This window comes from Clytia hemisphaerica, unplaced genomic scaffold, assembly GCF_902728285.1.
Source record: "Clytia hemisphaerica strain Z4C2 unplaced genomic scaffold, Clytia hemisphaerica genome assembly, whole genome shotgun sequence".
In the NCBI taxonomy this organism is placed as follows: Eukaryota; Metazoa; Cnidaria; class Hydrozoa; order Leptothecata; family Clytiidae; genus Clytia; species Clytia hemisphaerica.
The window spans coordinates 1,172,046-1,196,082 of NW_027104353.1; the positions used below are offsets into that span (position 1 = coordinate 1,172,046).

General features: G+C 36.3%; 1 protein-coding gene across 1 annotated transcript; it reads right to left on the reverse strand.

Annotated features, from left to right (window-relative positions):
• On the reverse strand, positions 1–22,400 carry LOC136818112 (FRAS1-related extracellular matrix protein 2-like). Its single transcript, XM_067074470.1, has 22 exons — positions 19,560–22,400; positions 17,183–17,389; positions 14,812–15,961; positions 13,067–14,559; positions 12,599–12,724; positions 12,075–12,172; positions 11,456–11,612; positions 10,940–11,089; positions 10,249–10,461; positions 9,667–9,887; positions 9,010–9,136; positions 8,497–8,678; positions 7,653–7,940; positions 6,961–7,139; positions 6,263–6,431; positions 5,470–5,762; positions 4,601–5,001; positions 3,547–3,731; positions 2,883–3,072; positions 2,039–2,217; positions 1,455–1,574; positions 1–813 (listed from the first exon to the last, which is right to left on the reverse strand). Exons 1-22 carry the CDS (start codon positions 22,156–22,158, stop codon positions 355–357), a joined length of 9,186 nt encoding a protein of 3,061 aa, XP_066930571.1. The 5' UTR covers positions 22,159–22,400; the 3' UTR covers positions 1–354.
• Between the last annotated feature and the right edge of the window lie 1,637 nt (positions 22,401–24,037).

The following is a 24,037-nucleotide window of genomic DNA, read 5'->3' on the forward strand; positions in this document are numbered from 1 at the left end:
GTATAAAATAAAAGGATCGATACATTTCTATTTCTCTAAAAAATGGGAATAATATAAAAATATTAAATATGAAATAATACGATACACCCTATAAATTTCATTATTTCTTATATACATAAATAATTTTCTAAATTTTTTTCTGTGTAAAATTTTAGCTTTATTTTAGCTTCTTTTTACCTACTAGTTTTATACCACAAAAGGTCAAATTTTGAAATAAATATTACTAGTGAACTATTACTACTCGTAACAAACTGAACTAGAATTTCTTTGTTTCAAATTTCACCCAATTCATTGTCTTTATAGCTACAAATTTTCGATTTTCTTGAATAAGTTTGTGTATTTTCAATAATCCCTTTACAACGCTGTTTCATGCGGTACAGGGATGGCGGTAATCATGAAAAATCTACGATACATCACCACGCCAACCGCGACTATTAGTAATACCATAAAACCACCGATTAGTCCGTAAAGTAGTTGGGGATTTTTCGATTTCCTTTTAACATACGTTTCTTCTTTTTCGAAAATATATTCAACTTTGGGCCGGTTCAAAGTTAACATTTTCAAATTTGTTCCTTTTTTACGCCCTATCGATTTAATCTCTTTCGAATTATCGTTTATCTCACGTTTCGATCGCCTTCTGGTGAGTTCGTTCTGTGAAATATCACTAGTCACGTGATGTATGATGACATCATCGGTGACGTCATCAAACTCGTCATCGTCATCTATGTCACGTCGTTGCCGCTTGTTTTTATTTTTCCGTTTTGAACGCACTTTGTAGACTACATGCAAATACCACGTCCGCCCGTTACCCGCCTAAAAATTATTAAGTAAATTTGATCAAAACTTTTGCGAAAATATTTTAACGGATAACTTTCACACTAACGGTCCCAGACGTCGTCAAAGACGATTTTTCACTATTCCATTAGCTTCTTTGAAGACAACACTTCTTGAAATATATTTACCTTATTGGTATATATTTTCGCGTATTTTCGCGAATCGCGAAATTTTTTCGAAAGAACGTGTTTCGCGTGTATTAAATTTCGCGATTCACTAAACTAGGTATTTTCAGAAAGTGGGAACATAAAGCAAGAAAAAGACTGATTTTGCTTGAAACGCAACGTTTTTGATGTAAAAATAATAACAAAATACTAATAAAAATTTTTTCGCGTGTATTTAATTTCGCGTTTTTGTAATTTTGAAACATTTAAACAGTATTAAATTTCGCGAAAATTTAACAAAAAACTCGCGAAATTAAGTACCAGCGAAAATTTGTAACACGCGAAAATATAAACCAATAAGGTAAACAGCCATCTCAGCCGTTGAGATCGACTTTATCCTTCGATGCAAAATAACTTTGCTATCAGCTCTGATTGAAATAATTAATCGCATTTAGGACCTTCACTTCCCATGAAAGGGATTCTACTAAAATATTCATACAAACAACGCATGGATACCTTGAAAAGAGGAGTGCTGTCCATTTTGAATCCATCTGAGGCTCCTTTCTTCTTGGTGAACGCTGCTTTGAAGGGAACACGACCAAATTCACGTGTCTCGTGGCCAGGGTTAACACGATTCTGTAGAAAAGAAATCCAAAGTGACTGCCGTTTACATACATGAAAATTTTGAATTTTTTGTTTCCTCGTTGTCGGGAGAAGATATTAATTGTTATTTTTTTAATTAGAAAGTTTTAGTGAATGTACTGTACAGAGTCTATCACCATGTTTCCATAACACTCTGCCTGGGAGTGCTTGAGATTTGGACCACGCTACTGATCTGAACACTTAGTCCATTCTAGTACAAACCTGTAATCAGAATCTTTACAAGTGTTAGGGAAACATGGTAATATAGTCTCTACTTTCACTGATATATGACTCTCACTCAAACCGGCTGATGATAAAGGTAAACGATAAACTCGGGTTATAGAAAATTTCAATCGTTTTTATTTAAAATGTGTAAAGATTCATTCTAGGAACCGATTATTTAAATTGGTCAGTATTTTCATCGGTCTATAATTAAATTTAGTTTGTAAACAACTTACCAGAATTTGCAATCGATACATCAATCGATTAGTATCCACTAAACAACCAAATTCTTTGTTGTCAGGATTGAAGATTGGTATGTAACCATCTTGTCCTGCACATAACAACACTTTCTCAATCTTCACACGATATGCTTTTTCATCGTTTGATACTAAAACTCTTCCGAATATGTTGTCACCTAAGGAGGTAACAAGAATAGCATACCGTAGTGATTCTAAAAATAGACATCAAAATTACTATTTGTCCGAGTTTTAATCCCATCATCCCTTGCATTAATTGCTTTTGCAAATCAATTACACTTAATGACAATACAAAAGTAATAACTTGCACGTATTACGAATAAATATGAAAAGGATTGTGGGATTGAATTTCGGTCAAAAATCAAAAGTAATAATTATGACGTTTGCATACCGGTGTGCTATTGATAATTTACATTAGATTACTCGAAAAACTTCACGTGATTTTATTCCCATGTTACTTGTTTTACAACTTAATACTGTAGCTGATAACTTTATTAGTGTCGATAAATTCTAACCAATCAGAAATAAATGTCATGTAACAAGCACAAGGAAATTTCGGGTAAAAGCGTGATTTGTCTACAGACTTGCAGTCTGTGTATTTAAGGTTTTGCAAGGTCTTTTATAAGACCGTAGAATGGCTTGAAAAATGACGATACTTATCAGAGCCTTAAGTTAAAATATGTTTGAGGATCTATTGAATAAAATCGAATCAACCTTTATCCAAAGCTATCATCAGGGGTTCTTAGAAATGATGGTACTTAACAAAGTCTTGGACTGAAACATATTTATTGCAAGTTGAATGGATCAAAAGAGAACCACCGACCTTCATCGAAAGCTACATTATCAGGAAGTTCATTTTCCATCGTTGTTTGGTCTTCCTTGGCAACGATAAACCTGGTGTTCAAAGTGAATGATGTTTCGACAGGTTTACTGGTCTGATGGATGGAGAGCGGTACTTCGAATGTTACTTCTTCTTGTGGCACGCACTGTGGTGGCCAGGAGAAATCAATGTCCTGTGGGAGAGGAGAGACAAACTAATTAATTACTCTTATGTGCCTAATAAACGCCTATCCTCTCCAGTCATTTCCAACACTACCCCGGACCACATTAAACAGTAGGATTAATTTTGTAGATATTTCCAGCTGTCAAAAGAAAGGTACCTTATTTTACTCTTAACAAAGGCTATTTTTAGGCTATATAATTACCTTATTTTGGGGGATATTCAGAGGTAAAATTTACACACCCCAGTGATGAGTTAACCTGAGGTTAACTATGATAATAGAAGAGTCTTAGAAAAAGCTTGTAAGGTTAAATAAATGAAAAATTGGACTTTCGAGTTAAAACAACAGTACAGAAAGAATTGATTGGTGGAAAGATGACCTAAATCAGTTCACTTTTTAAGTTCTATTCAAGTGTCAAATGATTATCGCAATTTCAAACGTGCAGGAAAGAAATAAGACTTTGATCTGAAGGAAAGTGTTACTAACCGTTTGCACAACACAAGGGATCAAATTGAAAATATACATTCCACTGTAATCACGGACAGCCATGTCTGACGTCATCTCCCATTCTTGAATTGGTTCATTGAACGTCTCTTCACTCTTGATATGACGTAATGTAAACGTCAGCAGTGGTTGATCACGTGATTGAATCGATGATTTTCGTTCACCGTCTGAAATTTGGAACAAGAACATGAAATAAAGAGCCCAAGAAATTTTACTTTTTTACAAATAATAATCTGTACTAATGTTCAAAAATCTATCCAATAGTGCTCGGTCAAAATCAAACATTACTGTTGTTAAATATGTGAGGTCGTTTCACAGTAGAAATGAATAATTGGTAATTAAAACTGATTGCGCTCCCATAATGGCTTCTCGTTTGTTTAGTAGCAAAAATATCAAAGAAATTTAGACCAACAGAAAGCCGTTATTAGAGCGCAGTGGTCCTGATTACCCATGATCCCATGATCGACCGTGAATAGACGTTTTCATAGATTACGTCACGAACATCACTTACCTCGTTTTGAAATTATTGCCATGGTGATTAACTCCCAGTGGATTTTACTAGAACTACTTTCTATTTACAAAAAAATAATTTAATGTCTCAAGGGACATAATCACCATGGTAATTGTTTGAATACGAGGCAAGTGATGTTCCTGACGTAATTTTTGAAAAGGTCTACTCTTGTCTCCCGAATAGACGGGGGGGGGGGGGTCCGAATAAGCAGGGGGGGGGGGGTAATTTGAAGACAGAATTTTTTAAACTGATGTCAATTTCAGCAACAAAAAAGAAACCTTAGCAAATGAACACGTAACATAAGAACCAATAAGGACAAAAAGAAAAATTTTAACAAGTTTAAGATCTATCTACACTGTAATAAAATATTGAATTATTCGAATTTAATTAGCAGGGGGGGGTCTTAATAAGAGCGGGGGAGATGGATTTTTTTCTTAACAATTAGCGGGTGAGGTCTATTGGGGAGACAAGAGTATTGGCCTATGGAACAGGTAATCAGTCATGAAAACTTGTAATAGTTTGTACCTTCAGTTTCTTTGATAAAAACACCTCGAAACGCTGTTTTGGTTTTAAATTTGAACAACAATCGATTATCTTTATTCAATACAATAATACTGGCTGGATATAAAGATCCTTCAAGTTTTCCACTAGCCAAACCCACACCATCGCTCCATAATGCACCGGTATCATAAACTGCCGTCAGCCGAAACGAAGATTCGTGATTATATTCGATGAAGCGGCCACTTTTACTCGGGTAGAGATATGAGACGAACAATGGGATGTTGAGGACTAGGTTCGATTGAACGGAGTTTGCTACCAGTCCTTCAGAGACGATATTTCCACCGCATAGCGTGACCAGTTCGTTCATGTCGTAATAACTTTCGAATGTCCATAAGCAAGAATCAAGATTTAAATTTTCATAAAATCTGAAAAAAGAGAGTTTTAGTCGAAATTAAACTCAAAAAATATTTACCTAAGGTAAACAAAGAAATTTTGACAACGAAGTAACAGTTTAATACAGTGAGTTTACAAAAACATCACTCTCAGAGTTTTTTTCAGTTGAAGTTTTATGATGAATGTTATGATGAATTAACCAATTTCAAACCATCAGTGAACCAGGACCATTCTAATGGTACCTGATCCAAAGACATGATACGCATTTTTTTATAAGAACATCCAAAATTTTTAAAGCCTTCGGATGCTCTTAACTTTTTTAGTTTTAAGCCTAAAAATGTTCTTAACATGCTCTTATTTTGATCATTTTGTGAATATTTTTTTTACCATTTTCACAAAGCCTTAAAATGTTCTTAACTTGTTCTTAACATTTTGTCCAGCGAAGCCTTATGTTCTTCTATAATTTGTTCTTATAAAAAAAACGTGTAAAAGATACTTACTTTACACTGTTTGCAGATCTCAATCGTTTATCAAACTCGAATGGATGGCTTGAGAAAATATTTCTCTGGATGGAAGACGAAAGAAAACCATTCTTTGTGGTGACCTCGTTTTCATTCAAGAGATTCGAACACGTGTGTTGTTTGTAGCGTGAAGGATCAGCACTCAAGATGAGGTCGAAATTTGATGGTCTCTTGGTTGAGACGACGGGTAGTAGACCATCGTAGTGAGGAATGAGAACACTTAATTTGATCATGTTTTTGTGATGAGGGTCATCATTACCCGTGTAAGAAACCTGTTATTGAAAAATGAAGAATGGATAAAATAGTGTTGCCAAAAATCATACCAATTGTCGTTAAAGATATTTTATTTTTGATATATTCAATGCTATGCTGACAAAAAATAAACAAAATCATTTCTCAACATCGAAAAGTTGAGAAAGTTGTCCTATCTTTTGTTTAAAAATGCAGTGTAAGCAAAAAGTTGGAGCTACGTTAAATGGCGCCCTTTAAGGAAAAAATTGGAAAACTCTGAATCAAATATTAATACAGTCCTAAAAAAGTTATCGGTGGACCTTAAATTCTTCCTTTCTAGATAGAGTAAAAAAGAAAAGGAATCAGCTATTGGCGTCCTTTAAGGAAAAGTCGGAAAACTCTGAATTAAATATTGAAGCAGACCTAAAGAAGTTATCAGTGGTCCTCAAGAAAAGATTTTTTTAAGGGATGAACTATTAACTAACATTCATCTTGACTTTGGATATAAAAAAAAATTGGAAAAGTTTCTGTATTACTTTACCTGTGCAGAGAAAGTATTTTCAGCCAATCGTGCGGTATTTCGTGGTTTACATATCCCTTCTTTCTCACTGATGCCGATGACCTGACTTTTACTTTCTAGTCCCAGACCTCCATCCAAACTGTATGCTCTTGCAATACATCGCACACGTGATTTGGCAGTGAAATAAATACTGAAACATGAAATTGAGTTAAATCAATTAGTGAGAAAAAGTACCGAAAGATCTGCCAGGCCTTAGCAGCGGACCCCCTCGCGAAAATGTCTTCAAATACATTCAACTTTCGAATGAAATTCATGTGATTGCGTCCTAGAAAAGTTGTCACGGATCCTAAGGTTTGCCCCCCCCCTACTATTGGTGACAAATCTTTTAAAGGACAAAATGTTCGTTAATTGGTCGTAGATGCTTCAGGACATGTTTTCTGAATTTAGTTAGAGTCCAAAAGAAAGCCTATTCAAAGTGAATACAGTAAGACAAAATAATATTTTTAGATAATATTTGGTGTTACTCTAATCAGTGATCAAAACAAGGTTTTTCGTCTGAGCCGGAAAATGGATAGCTGATTAGCACATTATTCTTGAAACTTTGGTGAATTATGCAGAATTATGAGATAGAAAAGCCTCTTTGTAAACTTCACTGAGACGGAAGAACTTAACACAATAACATTTTTTATTCTCTATTACAAGAGAGAAATCTACCCTACCTATCCAATGTGATGGTGCTTGTTTTAGTGAAAAAGACTGGTAACGAGATATCACGATAACCACCGATGACGTCATCAGACTGGATTTGCCATCGATAAACTGTCATGTTGTTGATGATACGTTCTTGGTTACATATAACGTTCGTTTTGTCGTACATAGGGAAGTGAGTATCACATGCCTGTATAGAAAATTATAGAAGTTAGTTCTTTGAATTTCAGGCGACGATGGACAATATAAATAAAATAGAAAGGAAGATTTGTGACCGCATTCTAGAGCGACCCGAATGCTCTCTTTTCTCTAGCTGGCTATCCGAAGATCTAGGGGAGGGCGCCACTCTTTTCCCTGGATTTCATCACTTACCCTTGAACCTTATTTTTAGTTACTGAACATCAAGCAGAGTACCATTGTTATACTGAGTACAAGGTCTTTGGTATGACCAGGCCGGGAATAAATGCCACAACCTTGTGTTCCATAGCTTGATGTTCTACCTTTATGCTTCGGCCGCATGAAAATGACTAGGAACATTTTCACAATCTGTTCTTCTTCACAACAGTCACTTAAAACTTCGTTAAGCAATATTATACACTCCCTAGCATGGTAAGTGCACAGTCAGATGTATTCAGGTATCAACTGGAGGTAAATTGATTATCTAATTAGATTTGTGGAGAAAAATTATAAATATCATAATTACCGTGACACAAATCAAAGGGTAACCATTAACTGCTTCTTTTTTAGCTTTGCTGACGTCAGCATAATCTGTTAACGACACAACCATTGGATTGAGCGGGAAAGTGACGTCACTTCGGACACGCCGTTCTTCGATGGAGACGACGGCTTTCCGTTCACGTATCAGAGATAACGCATCGTCAGGGTGACGTTTTAACAACAACGTGAATGCAAGACGTACGTTGACTTTTTTTGAATGATATAACTTAATTGGTACTGAGAGACGAGATATCCCTGCATCGAATTTCAGCATCTAAAAATTGGGTAAAGGAGAGGATGAAATTTACAATTTTTAGCAAAGTTCGGTTTTCAAATTCTCAAATTGGGTTACGCATTGATGGTGACTATCAATATTATCGAATAATGGAGTGTATCGAATAGTAGAAAGTCGAATTAGAGAGCTCCAACTGTATACCCTAAAACGACAGTTGATAGGTTTTACAGTGGAGTCTCCATAACTCGAACACGCACGGGGAACAAATATTTGTTCGAGTTAAGGAAATTTCGAGATATGGAGTAAGGTTCATAAGGCATTGTTAACTGCAGGGACGAAAAAACTTGTTCGAGTTAAGGAGACATTCGAGTTAAAGAGGTTCGAGTTAAAGAGACTCTACATAATGACAGATGAATTGTAAGTTCGTCATTTTTCGCAGTCCTGTTATTGCTATCATCTTAAGGGCTTTTGATGCGTAAGCTAAACCGGCGTTTGAGACGACGGGAACCGTCCAGTTGCAACTAAAGAAATTCACTCGACAATGAGCCGAATAGGGGCCGGTACAGATGAAACTAAACAACGAACGGAAACTTACCCTTGCAAACGGCTCATAATGGCGTCCTGATATCGCAGAACCATCATTAGTTTCCAAGGAGACAGAAGTTGGCTTGGTGACGTCACCATCTCTTTCGACAGTTACATAAACGATGGTTTCTTTTTCTTCTTTCGATGGCTCGTAAAAATAATATTTCTTCTCGCTGAAAAATACTTGAGGTTCTGAAATAAAACGGACGAACGATTAATAACGAGTCACATGCATTTTGACTTAAAAAAGAATTAATTTCCAAGAAAGTGAGGAGGCCATGCCCCCCGTAAACAGGGGGGGGGATGTCATTAATAAAATTGACAGGACCTAAGAAAAATACATCGTAAACGTAATGTGGCAGATAATAATCCTCAGGAAATCTCAACAATTGCAGACACGTGACCATAATAATTTGATTTGCGTAGTATTGGAGCATTCCTTTAACGCTTTTTAAGTAATTAATATTTGCGATAATATAAATGGAGAAATAAAAGCATAAAACTATTGGGAGTCCCAACTTACTGTCATTATCCTTGATGATAATTCGTGTCCGATTATTCATCGTAATTCGGACATTGTAATAAACACGGTCAAGCCAAATGTAAAATATTTCATCTTTTTCGTACACATTATCATCGACCAATTTGACCTTCAGTAGAAAGAAAGTTTGAAAAAAAAAATGTAATTAATAAAACAAAATTTTCTGTTCGAAAAGTAATATTTTTCATTCTAAAAAGGAAGGCATAGCAAAGTTAGCCAAACGTAACAGTTATCGGACAAATGTCTGATAACTGGTTTATCGGTGACCCAAAAAATGCACTTTTTGTGTTGGAAAAAAACGCAGAGCACTTTTGTAGCAAGATGACGTTAGATCGCTTCTACCGCTACAATGCAACAACATCTTTTCGTCAATTTATATTTTGTAAATGCAAAATACAAGATATATTGTACTCTTTTTAACCAATCAGATTGCAGATATTTTTTGGATCGCCGATAAATTGAACAATAGGTCGAGTATATCTATTTCGTTTTCCGAATGCGAGCAAGAATTTCTTTCGATTTCATGAAGATCCTATCATTCCAAGCAAAGAGAATGATAGAAAGTTTTGAATAGTAGAGGTCTTGATGAAACACATATTAAGAAACTTTATAATGGTTGGAATAAATTTAATGGTGTACCTTGCAGTATTTTGTCTTTTCAAACCGTTTGAATTTGATCATGGAAGTATAACTTTTTGGACGTTCATTGAAGTCGTCCACGACACGAGCACTGGATTGTCTGGTGTAACACAACACGGAAACCTCTTGTGAAAGATCTCCTTCACGTTGAATGGGAATTTTGATGACGCCAGCATTTTCATCGAATTCGTATTCGTCCTTTTCAAAACCAACTTTGGGAACTTGAAAAAGAGAAAAATAACAAAAGTAAAATAACAAAAGTATTGATTTTAAGTGAACATCACATGCCTTTGTCATACAATGTTGAATATGCCCCTCGGGTCGAACGACAAATTCGAGTGTTTCCTATGTACGCGGACGATAGGGTTTGGCTTTCCACCTTCCCATATCTCTCTAAGGGATAGAAAAACAACAAAAAGTTTTAGTTCTCCAAATTCTTTCAAAGGGTAGAGAATTTTTCTAAAAGATCAAGTTTTGGAAAGTCTCTCTCAGTACTACGAGTCGGTTGCTGACCGCACATCCCCTATCATCTCCGGGAAAATTCATTAAGTGAGTTTACAAATATTTATAAATCAAGCTCACCATCATTTTCCAAATCATGTATTGTAACGATAGCCTTGGAATGAGTCGTAGATAATCTTCCATTTCTTGGATTACGAAGCTCTACGTTAAAGCTCTCTTCCCCCTCCATCTTAGGTCTGTACTCGTCATCATAGATTTGTAGATTGACTTGAATTGAGGTAACGCCGACACCAAATTCAAGAGTTTTGAATATGCCTTTGTAGTCGTCATTTGCTGTAGGAGATATAACAAGATAAGTTATTTATAGAGATTTTGTAGGATTGTTATCTTTTTATTGAATATTACATGTTGGAAAAGCCAATCTTCGTGCTTCTTGACAACACCAGAGAAGACTACGTTATTTGGGCCCGTTTTTCTATGAATTCAATATAATCTGCTTGTCGACTCTCGCCAATTCGAACTCGATCGGGGAATCATATTTGTTCCAATTACAAAGAGAAAAATTTAAATTAAAGAAATTATTTTAAGAGGGTTTCTCCTTGACGGGGACTGAGAATTCGTTCAAATCATTGAAACATTCGAGTAATAGAAGTTCGAATAAGCGAGAATTTACTGTAGAAGTTGTAGAGCAACCCAAAAAAACTAAGGATAAATAATAGCCCAAAATATATGAGCCATTTATGAGTGATAGATAGATGTCCGCATCGTGGTCTGCGAGCTGTATAATAGTAATCGAATTTTGGCCCCTTACATTTAGCAGAGGCAGGCACATATTCTTTAGTCATAATTTGAACGTAAGATTTGAAGCTTCGGTCGAGTCCAGTCCTCTTCACATTCAAACGAATGAAGCCAATGTCTTCAGATACTTTGTATTCTGTCTTCTCCAATGAAAACTCCAACTCTAATAAACAAAAATTGCATAAAAAAATGATTAAAACTTCGTTTCCTAAATGGGAAAAAATTATGTTCTCAAAAGGTTTCATCCCCCATTAAATCATTTTCATGCCTTTTCAACGTTTGGACGCTTCTTCTTTTGAAATTGCCTTTAAATATCATGCCTTCTTTGTGGAACAACCCACTAGCTTTATATACCTTTATTTAAAAAATTATCAAAATATTTAGGGAAGGGTTACAGTTGTAAATTGCCTCTCTAAGATATTGGCTGACCAAGTCCTGTACTGATTGACATGACATGACTAGAAAAGTAATTAGTTTCTGGGATATGGAGACGTAAAATAGTCATGAGGGATGTAAAAAAGTGATATACCATCTTTAGGGTCGTTCAATATGGTGACCACACCATCAGATTGAGTTTCATTGATCAAACCACCAAACAAAGGCTTTAAAAACACTTTGAACTCTTCATCAATCTCATATGTTGTATCATCAATAATCTTGATCTCACAAATTTTCTCAACCTCACCCTAAAGTTTGGAAAATTGATTTTAATTTTTGTTGAAAAATTGAAGAAAAAGAAGTTGAAACGGTCGTTCATTTTCAAACAGTGATCTGGAACATTTTTGCAGATACATCCTTCCAGCTTTCAGTAGAATGTTAATTTGTAAGTAAGTAAGTCTGCAACCGCAGTCGGGGGGGGGGGCGATCCGAAGGCTCCTCTTTCGATAGCTTTTCACCCGGAGGTAGAGGAGAGCCCCACCTTTCTCCCTTGATTGCTCCTCTTACCCTTGATGCATCTCTTCGATGTCTAAGCATCAAGAAGCAAGCATCAAGTACCATTTTTGTACAAAGTGCGAAGTCTTGTATGATCCGACCGTGGATAGAACCCACGATTTTGCGCACCGTGACCAAGTGGTCTACTTTTGCACTGCGATTGACCGTTAGCTTGTAGTCATTACAAAAAGGTAAAAAAAAAAACTGAAACTCACTTCTTCAAAAGTGACAATACTTGGTTCTTCTTCATCAAATCGTGAAATGTAATCATGGTATGACGTTACTGCATAACCTGATGTACCACGCGCCGAATCTGAAATAAAAGGAAATCGTGAATATTGGATGGCAAAATAGAGATCCTTTAAAATGCTATAAAAAATTGGTAGCCGCACTGATGAGTCCTGGGAAGGCCGAAACGTGTCTGTGGATAGATTATACGCTCAGAACCTAGGTTTTTTTAGCACTATATAGACTCTGTTGAGGAGAAAACTATGCTTCGCCGCTAACAACAAGCGATTATGCGACGCTCAACACTTATTGTTTTGAGCACTCTGGTGACAACAGCAGTCTATGCTCGCTTACCCAAGCCGCACTGATGAGTCCTGAGAAGGACGAAACACATGTCTGCGGATAAATCATTGGTAGATTTGTTGACAAAGAAAATCACAAATGAATAAGAAAGTCAAAACTTTGTTGATCATTGTAAGCTTGAGTTCAATCAAATATCAATATTTCATACCTGATTCGGTAATACAGTAGACTTTGGTCAACTTCTTGGCATCACCCTTTCGTTGCAAAAGTATCTTCAGAACGCCAATTGATTCGTTCATTTTGAATTCTGACCCCACCATGGAGACAATGGGTTCTAGAAGAGTTGGAAGAAAAAGTAATACTTGTTTTCAATGATTATGATTTAAATGTTTTGAGAGGAAAAGTAGGGAAATTGGGGAAGAATAGAAAAGGAGACTGGAAAACTGTACATATGACTCTCTTTAATTCGATTTTGAAGGGAACCAGCAGTTTTCTGCCCATTAGAGAAAGATTCGAATTTCAGAGAGGATTATTTGCGATTTTTCAGCTAAAGTTGGTTGAAGGGAGAAATGTTTCAAAGTTCAAATTACAGAAAAATTCGACAAAAAGAGGTTTGAATTAATAAGACTGAAAAATTGTATTCAATTTGGTAACATTTAGAAAATTTGATACTAACGATCTTCTGGGTCTGTGATAGAGACTGTCATATTACATCCATCTCCAATCAATGTATTAACACCATCCTTTAATGTCACGCTAACCGTTCTCATATTATCATAAAAAACATCATCAATCAGTTGGAGACTGGTACTAGCAATGTCTTTACCAGACTTCCAATGAACCACTTTCTCACTTTCCACAAAAGCTTTATTATCAGTATCGAATTCTTGTTTGATTACCATGGTAGCGAATGCGGATGTTTGTAAATTACCGAACCGTTTAAATTTCAAGTTAGCCTTCAAATCTGTTTCTTGAACAGTAAATTGTTTCTGGTGAATACAAACACGTGACCATTTCAGTTTCAAGTTTTGTCCTCTTAAAGCATTCCCGTTTCCGTCCAAAACGTCGAAAAAGAAAATGTCATTTGTCGCAATTGAGCTCCCATTCAGCAAATATTCAATGATTCGATTATTTACATCGTCTTGCGAAAATTGAGTAATGGTCACACCTTTATTTTTCACGTTGATTAATTTTCCTTCTTTGGGATGACCTGTTATGTTAAAAATGATGGAATTACTTTCAGAGTGTGAGTCCACGGCTTCTAAGACATTGATTGACAATTTAGTGAAAATCTTCTTTCTGCGCACGCGTAGGGAAGTTATAAGTTTGTTCGTGACGATAACAGGAGCATTTTTATCGATTGCTGTAATCTCAATTTGAACTGTTGTTGGACGTTTCTGGATTCGTTTGCTACCTTTCAAATAATACCCTTCGTTGACTCCGTCACCCGCAGCAACAGTAAAACTATCAATGGTTCCCATGGACCCATCATGTTGGTATGACAACCGATTTTCCGTGATATCTTGTTGCGTGAATCGAAACGTGCGCGTGATACCATCCAAATAGATTACTCCGTGTCGCGGTGGGCGGTGGATTTGAAAAATGACATTGTTAAGTTTAGTGTCATTGTCATAGGCATTCAATTCGAAAGGTGTGATGATTTTTTCTTGTCCTTGTCCGGTATAAACGATGGATTTCTGGAGTACCGGCAATTTATTGTCAACACTATCTATATGTATACGAAAGGTCCGGAACACTTTATTCTGTCCGTCCGTCACTTCAAATTCAAAATTGTCCGCCTTTATCTCGTCTAAACTTGTATGTAAATATGAGATTTTATTAGCTGCCAAATCTAACTGTGTAAAGCGTGTTAGTGGTATCCCAGAACGATCGGAGTGCTCTAAAAATCCTTTTAACGGTAGACGGGTGACGATAAATTGTAAATTCTCATCCGGCGTGTTGATATCTGAAGCGCTTAACACGTCCGTAGTAAGGATAGCCCGGCTGTTTTCGAGTAACCGGAGTCCCTTGTTGACGACGACAGGAATGATATTGTCTTCAGGTGTAATGATGATATTGAAGATTTGGTTAATGAGTCGATTGAAACCATCTGTGACATCGAGACGAATTAGATCACGGTCCTCGCTTTTCATATTCAAGTGGGTATATCTGAATAGAAAAAATTAGAAAATTTACTGGTTGATGGACAAAAATATGTCGATTTCAAGAGTCGGGCACGGTTGATTAAGCTTACGAATTCGGGTTGGACAAGGTCCGATGTCCTATTCGTGGAAGAAGCTGAGAAACCTATTGGACAGAAATGTTTTTTAGTGATTGGGGATTAGAATAACAGCACGAATGGAATAACAAAAAATGAATGGAAAGAAGGAACCAAAAAGTCAAAAAAATGAATCTTCGTACCTGATTCTTTTCTTATCAATATCAGTTTGCGTGAAATTGTTTCCCTTAACCAAATCTGTATACAATTGAGATGTGTTCAATTTCTGTAATTTGCCAGAAATCGATTCCATCATCACAATATACATCAGTTGAGAATCTTCCGAATCAAGATCTTGTGCTTTCAAATTACTTGTGGTGATAGTTTTACTTTGACCGCGATCGATTCGTAGACCAGTATTGACGACAAGGCGTGGTTGTTCATCATCCATTGGGATGATTGTGATATTGACCACACCTTCAGTTGTATGAACACCATCAAAGACTGATAACTCGAATTGATCCTTGGTCGTTTCAGTTCCTTTGTGTTGGTAAATCAAAGTGATGTCAGTATCTCCTGATAACACCTCATATCCAAAGTCTGTTGCCGGGTTAAGAGCAGAGTTGTTTTGAAGGAGTAACTCACCATTGATTGGTTGCTTAGTAACGAAGAAAACAAGTTCGTCTGTTGGCCGGTCACGATCGAAAGGATTAATTTTGGACAAATCAAAAATAATCAAATCGTCTTCAATGCACACAATTTGACTTTGGATGAACAAGACCGGTGGCTCGTCATTGATTGGAGCAATTGAGACATGGACTTTGACCTCTGATGACGTATTGTTGCCATCGAAACAACGCAAATTGAATGAGTCCATGTCTGGTTCGATTTTTTTGTGTTTGCTTTGAACGTAACTGACTCTGCCCTGATTAAGATCAGAAACTCGGAATTTTTCAACTGGGATATTAGGTCTTTGTATTTCAGAACCATCTAGCGGGGTCAAGTTTTCAATGAATCCAAAAAGTGGTAATTCAGTCACGTTGCAGTTAATATTCTCAGGTGAGGTGTCAGAATCGCTAATGTTGATTTTGAGGATGGATTTCTTTGACTCTACAACTTCGATCAGAAGTGGGCCATCGATTTTAGGTGGCTGACTGTTGACAGGTGCTATATCGACCGTTAAAGTGAGGCCAGAATATAACTGTCCACCAATGAATATATCTTGATCGTTTTGTGGGATGTTGAGGTTGATCAAGTCTTGAAGTTTTTGTGTTCCAACTTCTCCGTCTGTATGGTGGTAAGCGATTTGTCCGCTCGCAATGTCCTCCAGTGTGAAGATATTAGTTGAGGCACCTATAAACATGAGAATTTGAAGAATCTAAAACTATTTGTTCTTCGCTGCCTTACAGAGAAATTTGAAAAGTAAACTATATAGTAATTCAACTTGTTGCCGCGTATCAGACGTCTAGGTATTGAATTTTAAGCCGAAAGCTAGAGCCAAAATTTAGACCTTTCCCAGTGATGCCTTGAGATGTACGCCGCATATGATGGATTACGGATTCAATCTAGCACTTTGGTTGCTCTCACGTTTTGTTTGTACGAAAACCACACGGGTTGCGTATCATAGGTTGCTATTATGAGGCATAGCCGAAGGCAAGAGTCGAATCTACTATGTAGAATTTGATACCACTTAGACGAGAGACTTTCAAATTATTTTCCCAAAACAGAGAACCGAAAAATTATTTCAAAAGAAAAGTCACACCAAAAACAGTGACAAGTGAAACTATTTTTTGTTGGTGAAAGTAGGTGGGCGTGACAAGTGAAAAATTCACAGACACTTTTTACCAAAAACTGTCCTCACTGAAACGTCTGAAACGTGTTTGATGAATTAATTTTCTCACGCAAGTTGTTAAACCAAGAAAAGCTTGAAGAAAATCTCACTGATAAAATTTCTCAGACACATTTCGAAATTGTCATTTTAGAGGGTATTTTAGAAGTGACCATAAAACACTTCTCAGACAAAAGGACTGGAAATAAGTTTACCCCATTCACTTCACTCTTTTTTTGCTAACAAATGGAAACTAATCTCGAAAGATTTGGTCTAGCTAGCTGACATGGTTTCCACCGAGTATAAAAAAAGAGTGCACACTTAAAGCGAACATACTTAAGTAAATTTTACAACACATCAGGTCTTAGTTAGCATACCATTAGGCCCGTTTACACATGCTTACGGCTTTTTCTTATAATAAATGCCCCTTTTGGAGTGAAGACGTTCATTGAAATGGAACGCTAATTTATGGAACGTGATATACTGATATAGAATGGCACGCAATTCGTGCTGGAAAGATATCAAGCGGGAAAAGTGAGCGTAAGGAGTTAGGTAAGCGTGAGAAGAAAATTCGTTGGAGGGAGGGGCTGAATGCTGCTAGTGCTGTTAAACAAAACCCTCTCACCCACTTTTCCTCGTTCTCCTACGAAGCTCCCGCTTTAACAAACACCCACCGCCCTTTGTACTCGCCCTCTGATATGATAAATGAACAGACTAGTTTGATAGTCTATTAATTTTGTAATTACCTTTGCGTTCGATTTGACCATGTTTTGGTGGTGGATCAACTTTGAATGTGAGTTGATGGTCAATCTGATCATCTTCCATAGACGTTGGAAGACCAAATGTTTTGCTGCCAATCTCAATAATTCCATTCTCCTCCACGTTCAAACGATTCTCAAAAAGTCTGGGTTTTCGGGATTCTTTGCTCAGTGTTGATTTACCGTGGATAATGTCTATGAGAAAACCAATAATAATATTATTAAAGGTCATCATTTAACGTATCTCCAATCATTATTGCTTACTCAGCATTTTTAAACAAAAGAAAGAACAACTTTGTCCCCTTTTGGCACCTCGCGAGCACACATTTTAGGGAATTCTTTTGTTGTTTTTTTCGTCTGCTTTGTCAGCATAGAGGAGCACTCCTTTCTTAATAATCATAAAATAGAATATCTTTAACATACATCCAACTCTCTCTAATTCAAACCTCTATTCATGATATGCACCACTACGATGTCTTCTGACATTACATCATGGACCTATTAGCTGATTGGTTTTAAGTGACGTAAAATCAGTCAATACGTCACTTTCAACCAATCAGCTGTTGGGTCCGTGGAAGACATTGCAATGGTGCATATCATGAATTGTTCTTTATCTATCTTTCTGTAACTCGAACTAAAACAATGGTCCCCTCAGCTGGTTCGAATATAAATTTTCGGCTCCTTGAAAATCGAATTAGATAGAATCAACCGTAAAAAAAAGCTCGTTAAAGTTTTTTGTACATAAATCTTTTTTTTTTAAATCCACAGTTAAATCTTGTATCCGTTTAAGAAATTCTGGAGTTGTTTGGATCTAACTAACTAGTCACTCTTTAAAAGGATCTGAAATTAATTACTGATGAACGATAAAATTCTTTTCAGTATAACATTCGAGTGATGCAACTTGGGATCTAGTTTAGTCCATCGAGTGAAGAACGGTCTCAGATAGACATTGAAATGATATCCGAATTTCTAAACGAGAGTTGTCCAAGTTGGCTATCAAGTGTCAAAAAAACTCGTCAGGAAAGTTTAACCAGGAGAGATAGGATAAGTTATTGACAACTTTTAAAACGATAAAAAAATGATATATATTAATTTTTCTACAAAAAAATGAGGTTTTAAATATCATTTTAATGTAATGATGGTTCCAATATGATTTGATATTTGATTCTTTCAAACAGTACCGAAAAATTATTAAACTCATCACAAACCACTAACAAAGCTCAATGTTTTTACGGATAGTTCACCAAAGTTTATTTGTGGTCTTCCCAGTAGAAGTAGAAAAGACTACACGCTTTTTTGTAAGAACAAACTATATAAGAACATGAGGCTTTCATGGCCAAAATATTAAGAATACTTTAAGAACACCTGAGAGTATATTGTTATACGGACTTTAAAACACCTAATTTCTTAGGAAATTGCATAGAAATACTCACAAAATGGTGAAAATGACAGCATTTTTAAGAACGTTTTAGGCACAAAAAGTTAAATCCATTCGATTTAGATATTCCTATAAAAAACAACGTGAAGTGATCTGTCAAAGATATAAAGATTTTTTCGTACGATATCAAACGTTTCTGTTATGAGGTTTTGCAGTTAAAATCAAACTACCAATAATAAAAGCCAAAAATTGTATTTACAATCTTTTTGATGTTTTTCGATCTTTTCTTTTTGATTTATGACTGTGATAAAAATGTCTGACTGGCGCATATTTTAATGACCCGCGACTGAAACTATTTTACTTCTGACATTCTAAATTTAGAAAAGAGCCACGATTCATTTAATTATTTTTTCACCACCGCCGATACAGACTCCCTTATAATACGAACTTGCAGTATAAATAAAAAGGTCGTCTCGTACCCGAAAATCTCGACCCTCAGGGGGGAGGGACTTTTTAACTTTTTCATTTTTTATAAGCCCTTAGAGAGACATGGGAAGGTGAAAGAACCGACCCTTACTGTCCACACGTACCCAGGTCTTATTTATACCTAAGTACTCGTCCCCACCCGTGTGATACTTATAACTTTAAGTCACTGGTTTTTCTTGAGAAGAACAAGAACAGTTTAAAAAAGTATCTTATGAACAGATCGGCGATAATTAATGGAAGGAAAGAATCAATATACAGTTGACTCTCGCTAATTCGAACTCTGGCGGGTTCGAATACGAATTAGAGAAAGTATTTTAAGAGGGTTTCTCTTTGACGGGTTCGTTCCGTATTAGAGAAAACATTTTAAGAGGGTTTCTCTTTGACGGGGACTGAAAACAAGTTCGAATCATAGAATGATTCGAATAAGCGAAAGTTCACAGTATATCGAGTCTCTTGAATGAGAATCCTACAACAAATAAAAAATGATGAAAAAAGACTTACTGATTCTTAATTGTACTCCAACCATATTTATCCCATCGGTCAACATAAACTTAATGACGTCATCAGTTGCGTCATTTCCTCCATGTAAATACGTCACACGACTCTCACGAATATCAATCAAGCTGATGGAACTGCCAACAGATTGTCGGTAACCGGAATTTGTTAAGACTCCGTACAACGGAAGTTTTTTAACGATGAAAACCAAGTCTTTAAGTTCACTATCATCATCTTGTGCATTTAGTTGAGCTGTGGTTATGACTTGACTGCCTTCACTTTTAACCCGTAGTACACTGTTTGTTTGATAGACAGGTGGCTTGTTTTTAACAGCTCTCAAATCAATTGAGAAGTTTTGATTGGCATGCAGGTTACCAGCCGAATCAGTGACGTCATATTTGAAAATGACTTTCGATGATTGGATAACTGATTGCAAGAGAGTGTTTGGGACATATTTCACTTTGAAATGATTGATATATTTCTGCGTGAAGCTGTCCGCTATTTCCGATTGCCCTTTCCGTGAAATGAACAATTTCCCAGCATTTGTTCCGCTGTTTTCAAAATACGGCTGCGAAGTTATCCGGTAGATGATTTCTTCATCGGAGGAGTCACCATCAACGTAACGCAAACTTTTTTTAGTGAAGATTCCCGGCTGGTTTTCCGCTGTATTTAACGTGAACGGGCATCCGGGATACGGAGTAGGCGGAAGGTCATCAACGGGATCGATAACAATAATAAAAGTCTTAATTCCTGACTGATTGGGCACATTGGTGTTGTCAGATAAACGAAAAGTGAACATGTCTTGAAAAATCTCTTCTCCGGAGTGTCGATAGAAAATTCTTCCTAAGATAACATCCACTTGAGTGAACTCCGTCACAATTCGTTCGTAACTACTATTGGTCAATCTCCATTGCCGCTCGCGTCGTGCAAAATCGTTAGGTGTATCTATTTGCCGGTAGACGAGGATACCCGCTGAAGGTGCTTTGATAATTTTATATGTAATTTTAGTATTATCGGAATCTATATCGGTGGCACTTAACAAGAATTGTCCAATCATTTTCGTTTCCCCTTCCTTGACATTCAGTCCTGTGTTATAAGTAAGTTGAGGAGCCTGGTCATCACGAGGGACAATCAAAACCACAAATAAAACTTGTACAGTATGTTTACCGTCCGAAATATGAAACACAATATTGTCCGAAGTTGTGTCCGAACCATCATGAACATATCGAATGCGTTTACCCGCTATGTCTGCTACACTCATCTTGGTAACACTTTTCCCGTACATTTCTAAACGACCGTTTTTGAGTCCGTCAGATACACGTATGACAACTTCAGCCTCGTTATCAGGGTCACGAACACTAAGTACGTCACGTGATACAAGACGTGATTGTCCTTCAAACATAGTTAAAACTTCGTTTCGAATAACACGTGGTGCGAACGAATTCATTGGTTTAATGACAATGATGATGTAGAATTTCGAAGAAGCTGCACCATAACTATCACGTGCTTCCATATAGATCGGCTGCATTCGTTGAGTTGTGCTCAACTTACTTGACGCTTTATATGCTATTTTCAAGTCGCGAATATCCTTTTGATAAAAAGTGCGGACCGGTGAGGACGGATCATCCGTGTGTACAAGATATCCGTCATTTTCATCGTACTTTTGAGTTATGTTAAAAACGATCGAGTCAGAATCCGTTTCACGATCTTCAACGCGTAGGACAGCCGGTGTAAGAGCGGTTAAAACTAACTGGTCGACTTGTAAACTATAACTAGCATGATTATAGTTCACAATGGGTGGTTGATTCTCGGGTGCACGACGAATCCGAACAGGTATCTGTATGAATTCACGTTTATCCATTAATGATGTAAATTTATCATACAGCTCAATAACAAAAGGTAAATAATCACGATTTGATGTCCTTCGAGAACGTTGATGAGCGTATCGTAAATTACCGTTCAAAAATCGACGACAAGAAATATCCTTAAAATTTGAGACCTGTCCAAAACCGTCCGGATCACTCGCATTGACTAGAGATCCGTAATACGGTGGCCCACCTTGAGTCGATAAAAACCGTACACGGCATGTATGTTTGTATGGGTCAAATCTTAACCCGATCACGTTTTCAGAAAATGGTTCAGATAGGCCACCGATTTCATCTACAACCAAATTTTCAACTCGTTTTAAAATTTCAAACGGTTCATATAATCCAATATTAACAGTAAATTCAAATGATTTCAAGTAAGTATCGTGTTCCGTATCAACTCGTATTTGAAGTTTAATTTTTTCCGTACTTCGACTCATACTACCAAAATGTTGATAATATATTGAATTTGGTGCAAAATCACATGGAAACACGGACGGTACAAAAGCGCCAATTCGTGAGCTAAACGGGTTCACTTTTAATACGGACACTTTGCATATGCTACCTTTTTCATACTTAATTTTTAAATGTTGATCAGTTAATTTTGTAGCCCGTCCATAATTAACATTGATTCCGGTATTAGTGACAATGTCAAGTTCTTTTGAAGTCGTGGTGATTGCACAATCAACCAAAATATCTACCAAGTAAATGCACCAAAACAAGAAAATCTTCAATTCCATTTTGTTTTTTCCAGTTAAAGTCAAAGTTCAAGTTTACCCAACAATAATTTTCTCGATTTCATTATCATTGTACAAAATTGTTTTTGATCATCATTAGTATAAGTTTGCACCCATCTACAGGGTTTTCGTTAAGTCTGTTTGGCGTCGTTAAAGCTTTCCAGCACCACACTGGGACAGACGATTAGCGTTGGTCCCAACAATCTCCCTTCAACAATCACTTGTCTCAAAGAAACTTTGTTTCTCTACTAAAAAAAATGTAAATGAAAAGAAAGAAAAATTCTTTTGTTAGAATGATGAAGGAATATAACAAGGAATGTTAGAAACCGCAAAATGAAATGACATACATGACTCTGTACATAGTGATTTTGTCATAATATGATTTATAAAAGTCGCTATGCTATGAACAGGTTGAAAAGGTGATGAATAAGACCCGAGGCTTTACACTGTGGTCACAAAGTACACAAAAATAGAAAACGTGTGAGTGAGAAAACCAAAATGAAACCGACCCCTTAGGGCTGACCTTTATGGGAATTATAAGGAACAGTGTGACATTCTTTACTAACAAAGGTACTGGAGTCGCGCCGCATGAAAAGCGGTACTTCCGCTATTTTTGACACCGGAAATTAACAGTTCATAACCACCGTCCCGAAATACCAAAAGGGAATCAAATACAAAAACACCGTTCTTAAGTTTTAACGACGGCACTTAAAACTTATTCATCTTAGATGGTGTATTCAAAGATTTACTATACACTGGATAAACGAGAGTGAACAATAATATCATTACTTTGGACATAGCTAGTACACGAGAAATCGGCAAAAATCTGTTACTTGTATATCCGGTGTATAATAAATCCTTGGTGTATTATTGTTGTACTCTACTGAAAAAAATAAACAATGTTTGCATTTTGTAGCAATGAGTGTTTGGTTTTGAAAAGGATTAAAGTCGATTGTATCTATCAGCCAATTTATGACTCTGCCGATTTTTAGATGATTTTAGAACTCTAAATGACAATAAAACGCCGCGCATTGGTCAGGAATTGGCTAGCAATCTATAACTTCAAATCTTTAGACTACTCCATGTTTTAGTGTTTTAGGGATTCGTTTATCCGTGGAAAGAAAACTCTGTCATGACAGAAATCACACACAGAATTCCTTTCCCATCCTGGAATTGATGACCAAGTTTGATGAAAAGTGAACGTTTAATTTCAATTTAGCATCACTCATCACATCCTATTTGGGAAAAGGATATTTTTTGAAATATGCTTGACCTATGTGATATTCCAATGGAATGTTGTTTTTCTCTACAAAAACGTATTGATAAAGCAACAGTCAGGGAATAAAATGCTTTTGGATATAAGAGCGATAAGAGAACTGTGGCCAACAGTATCTGACCGCAGAAATATGTGCTATAGATATATCTATATGATTTCATCGTTATTTGAGAAGAAAAATTTCTAAATTCATTTTTAAAAAGGGTGCAATAAAATGTGATCACGTGATACCCTTAAAGCAAGCTGATTGGCTGTTTTAAGAAATCTAGTACAAGTTTTTTTTATAAGAACAAACTATATAAGAACATAAGGCTTTGAGGCCCAAAAATTTAAGAACATTCTAAGAACATACTAAGGCTTTGGAGACTTAAAAACATGCAATTTCTTAAGAAATTACATCAAAATGCTCAAAAAATGCTGAAAATAAGAACATATTAAGAACATTTTTAGGCTTCAAATCCAAAAAACTAAGAACATCCGAAGGCTTCAAAAATTTTTGACGTTCTTATAAAAAAAAAATGTGTATTAGGTAATTAATACTACTACACCGTGTGATTTAGGAATGGTATAAAAATAACTCTCGCCTGATGATAGATGTTAACTAAA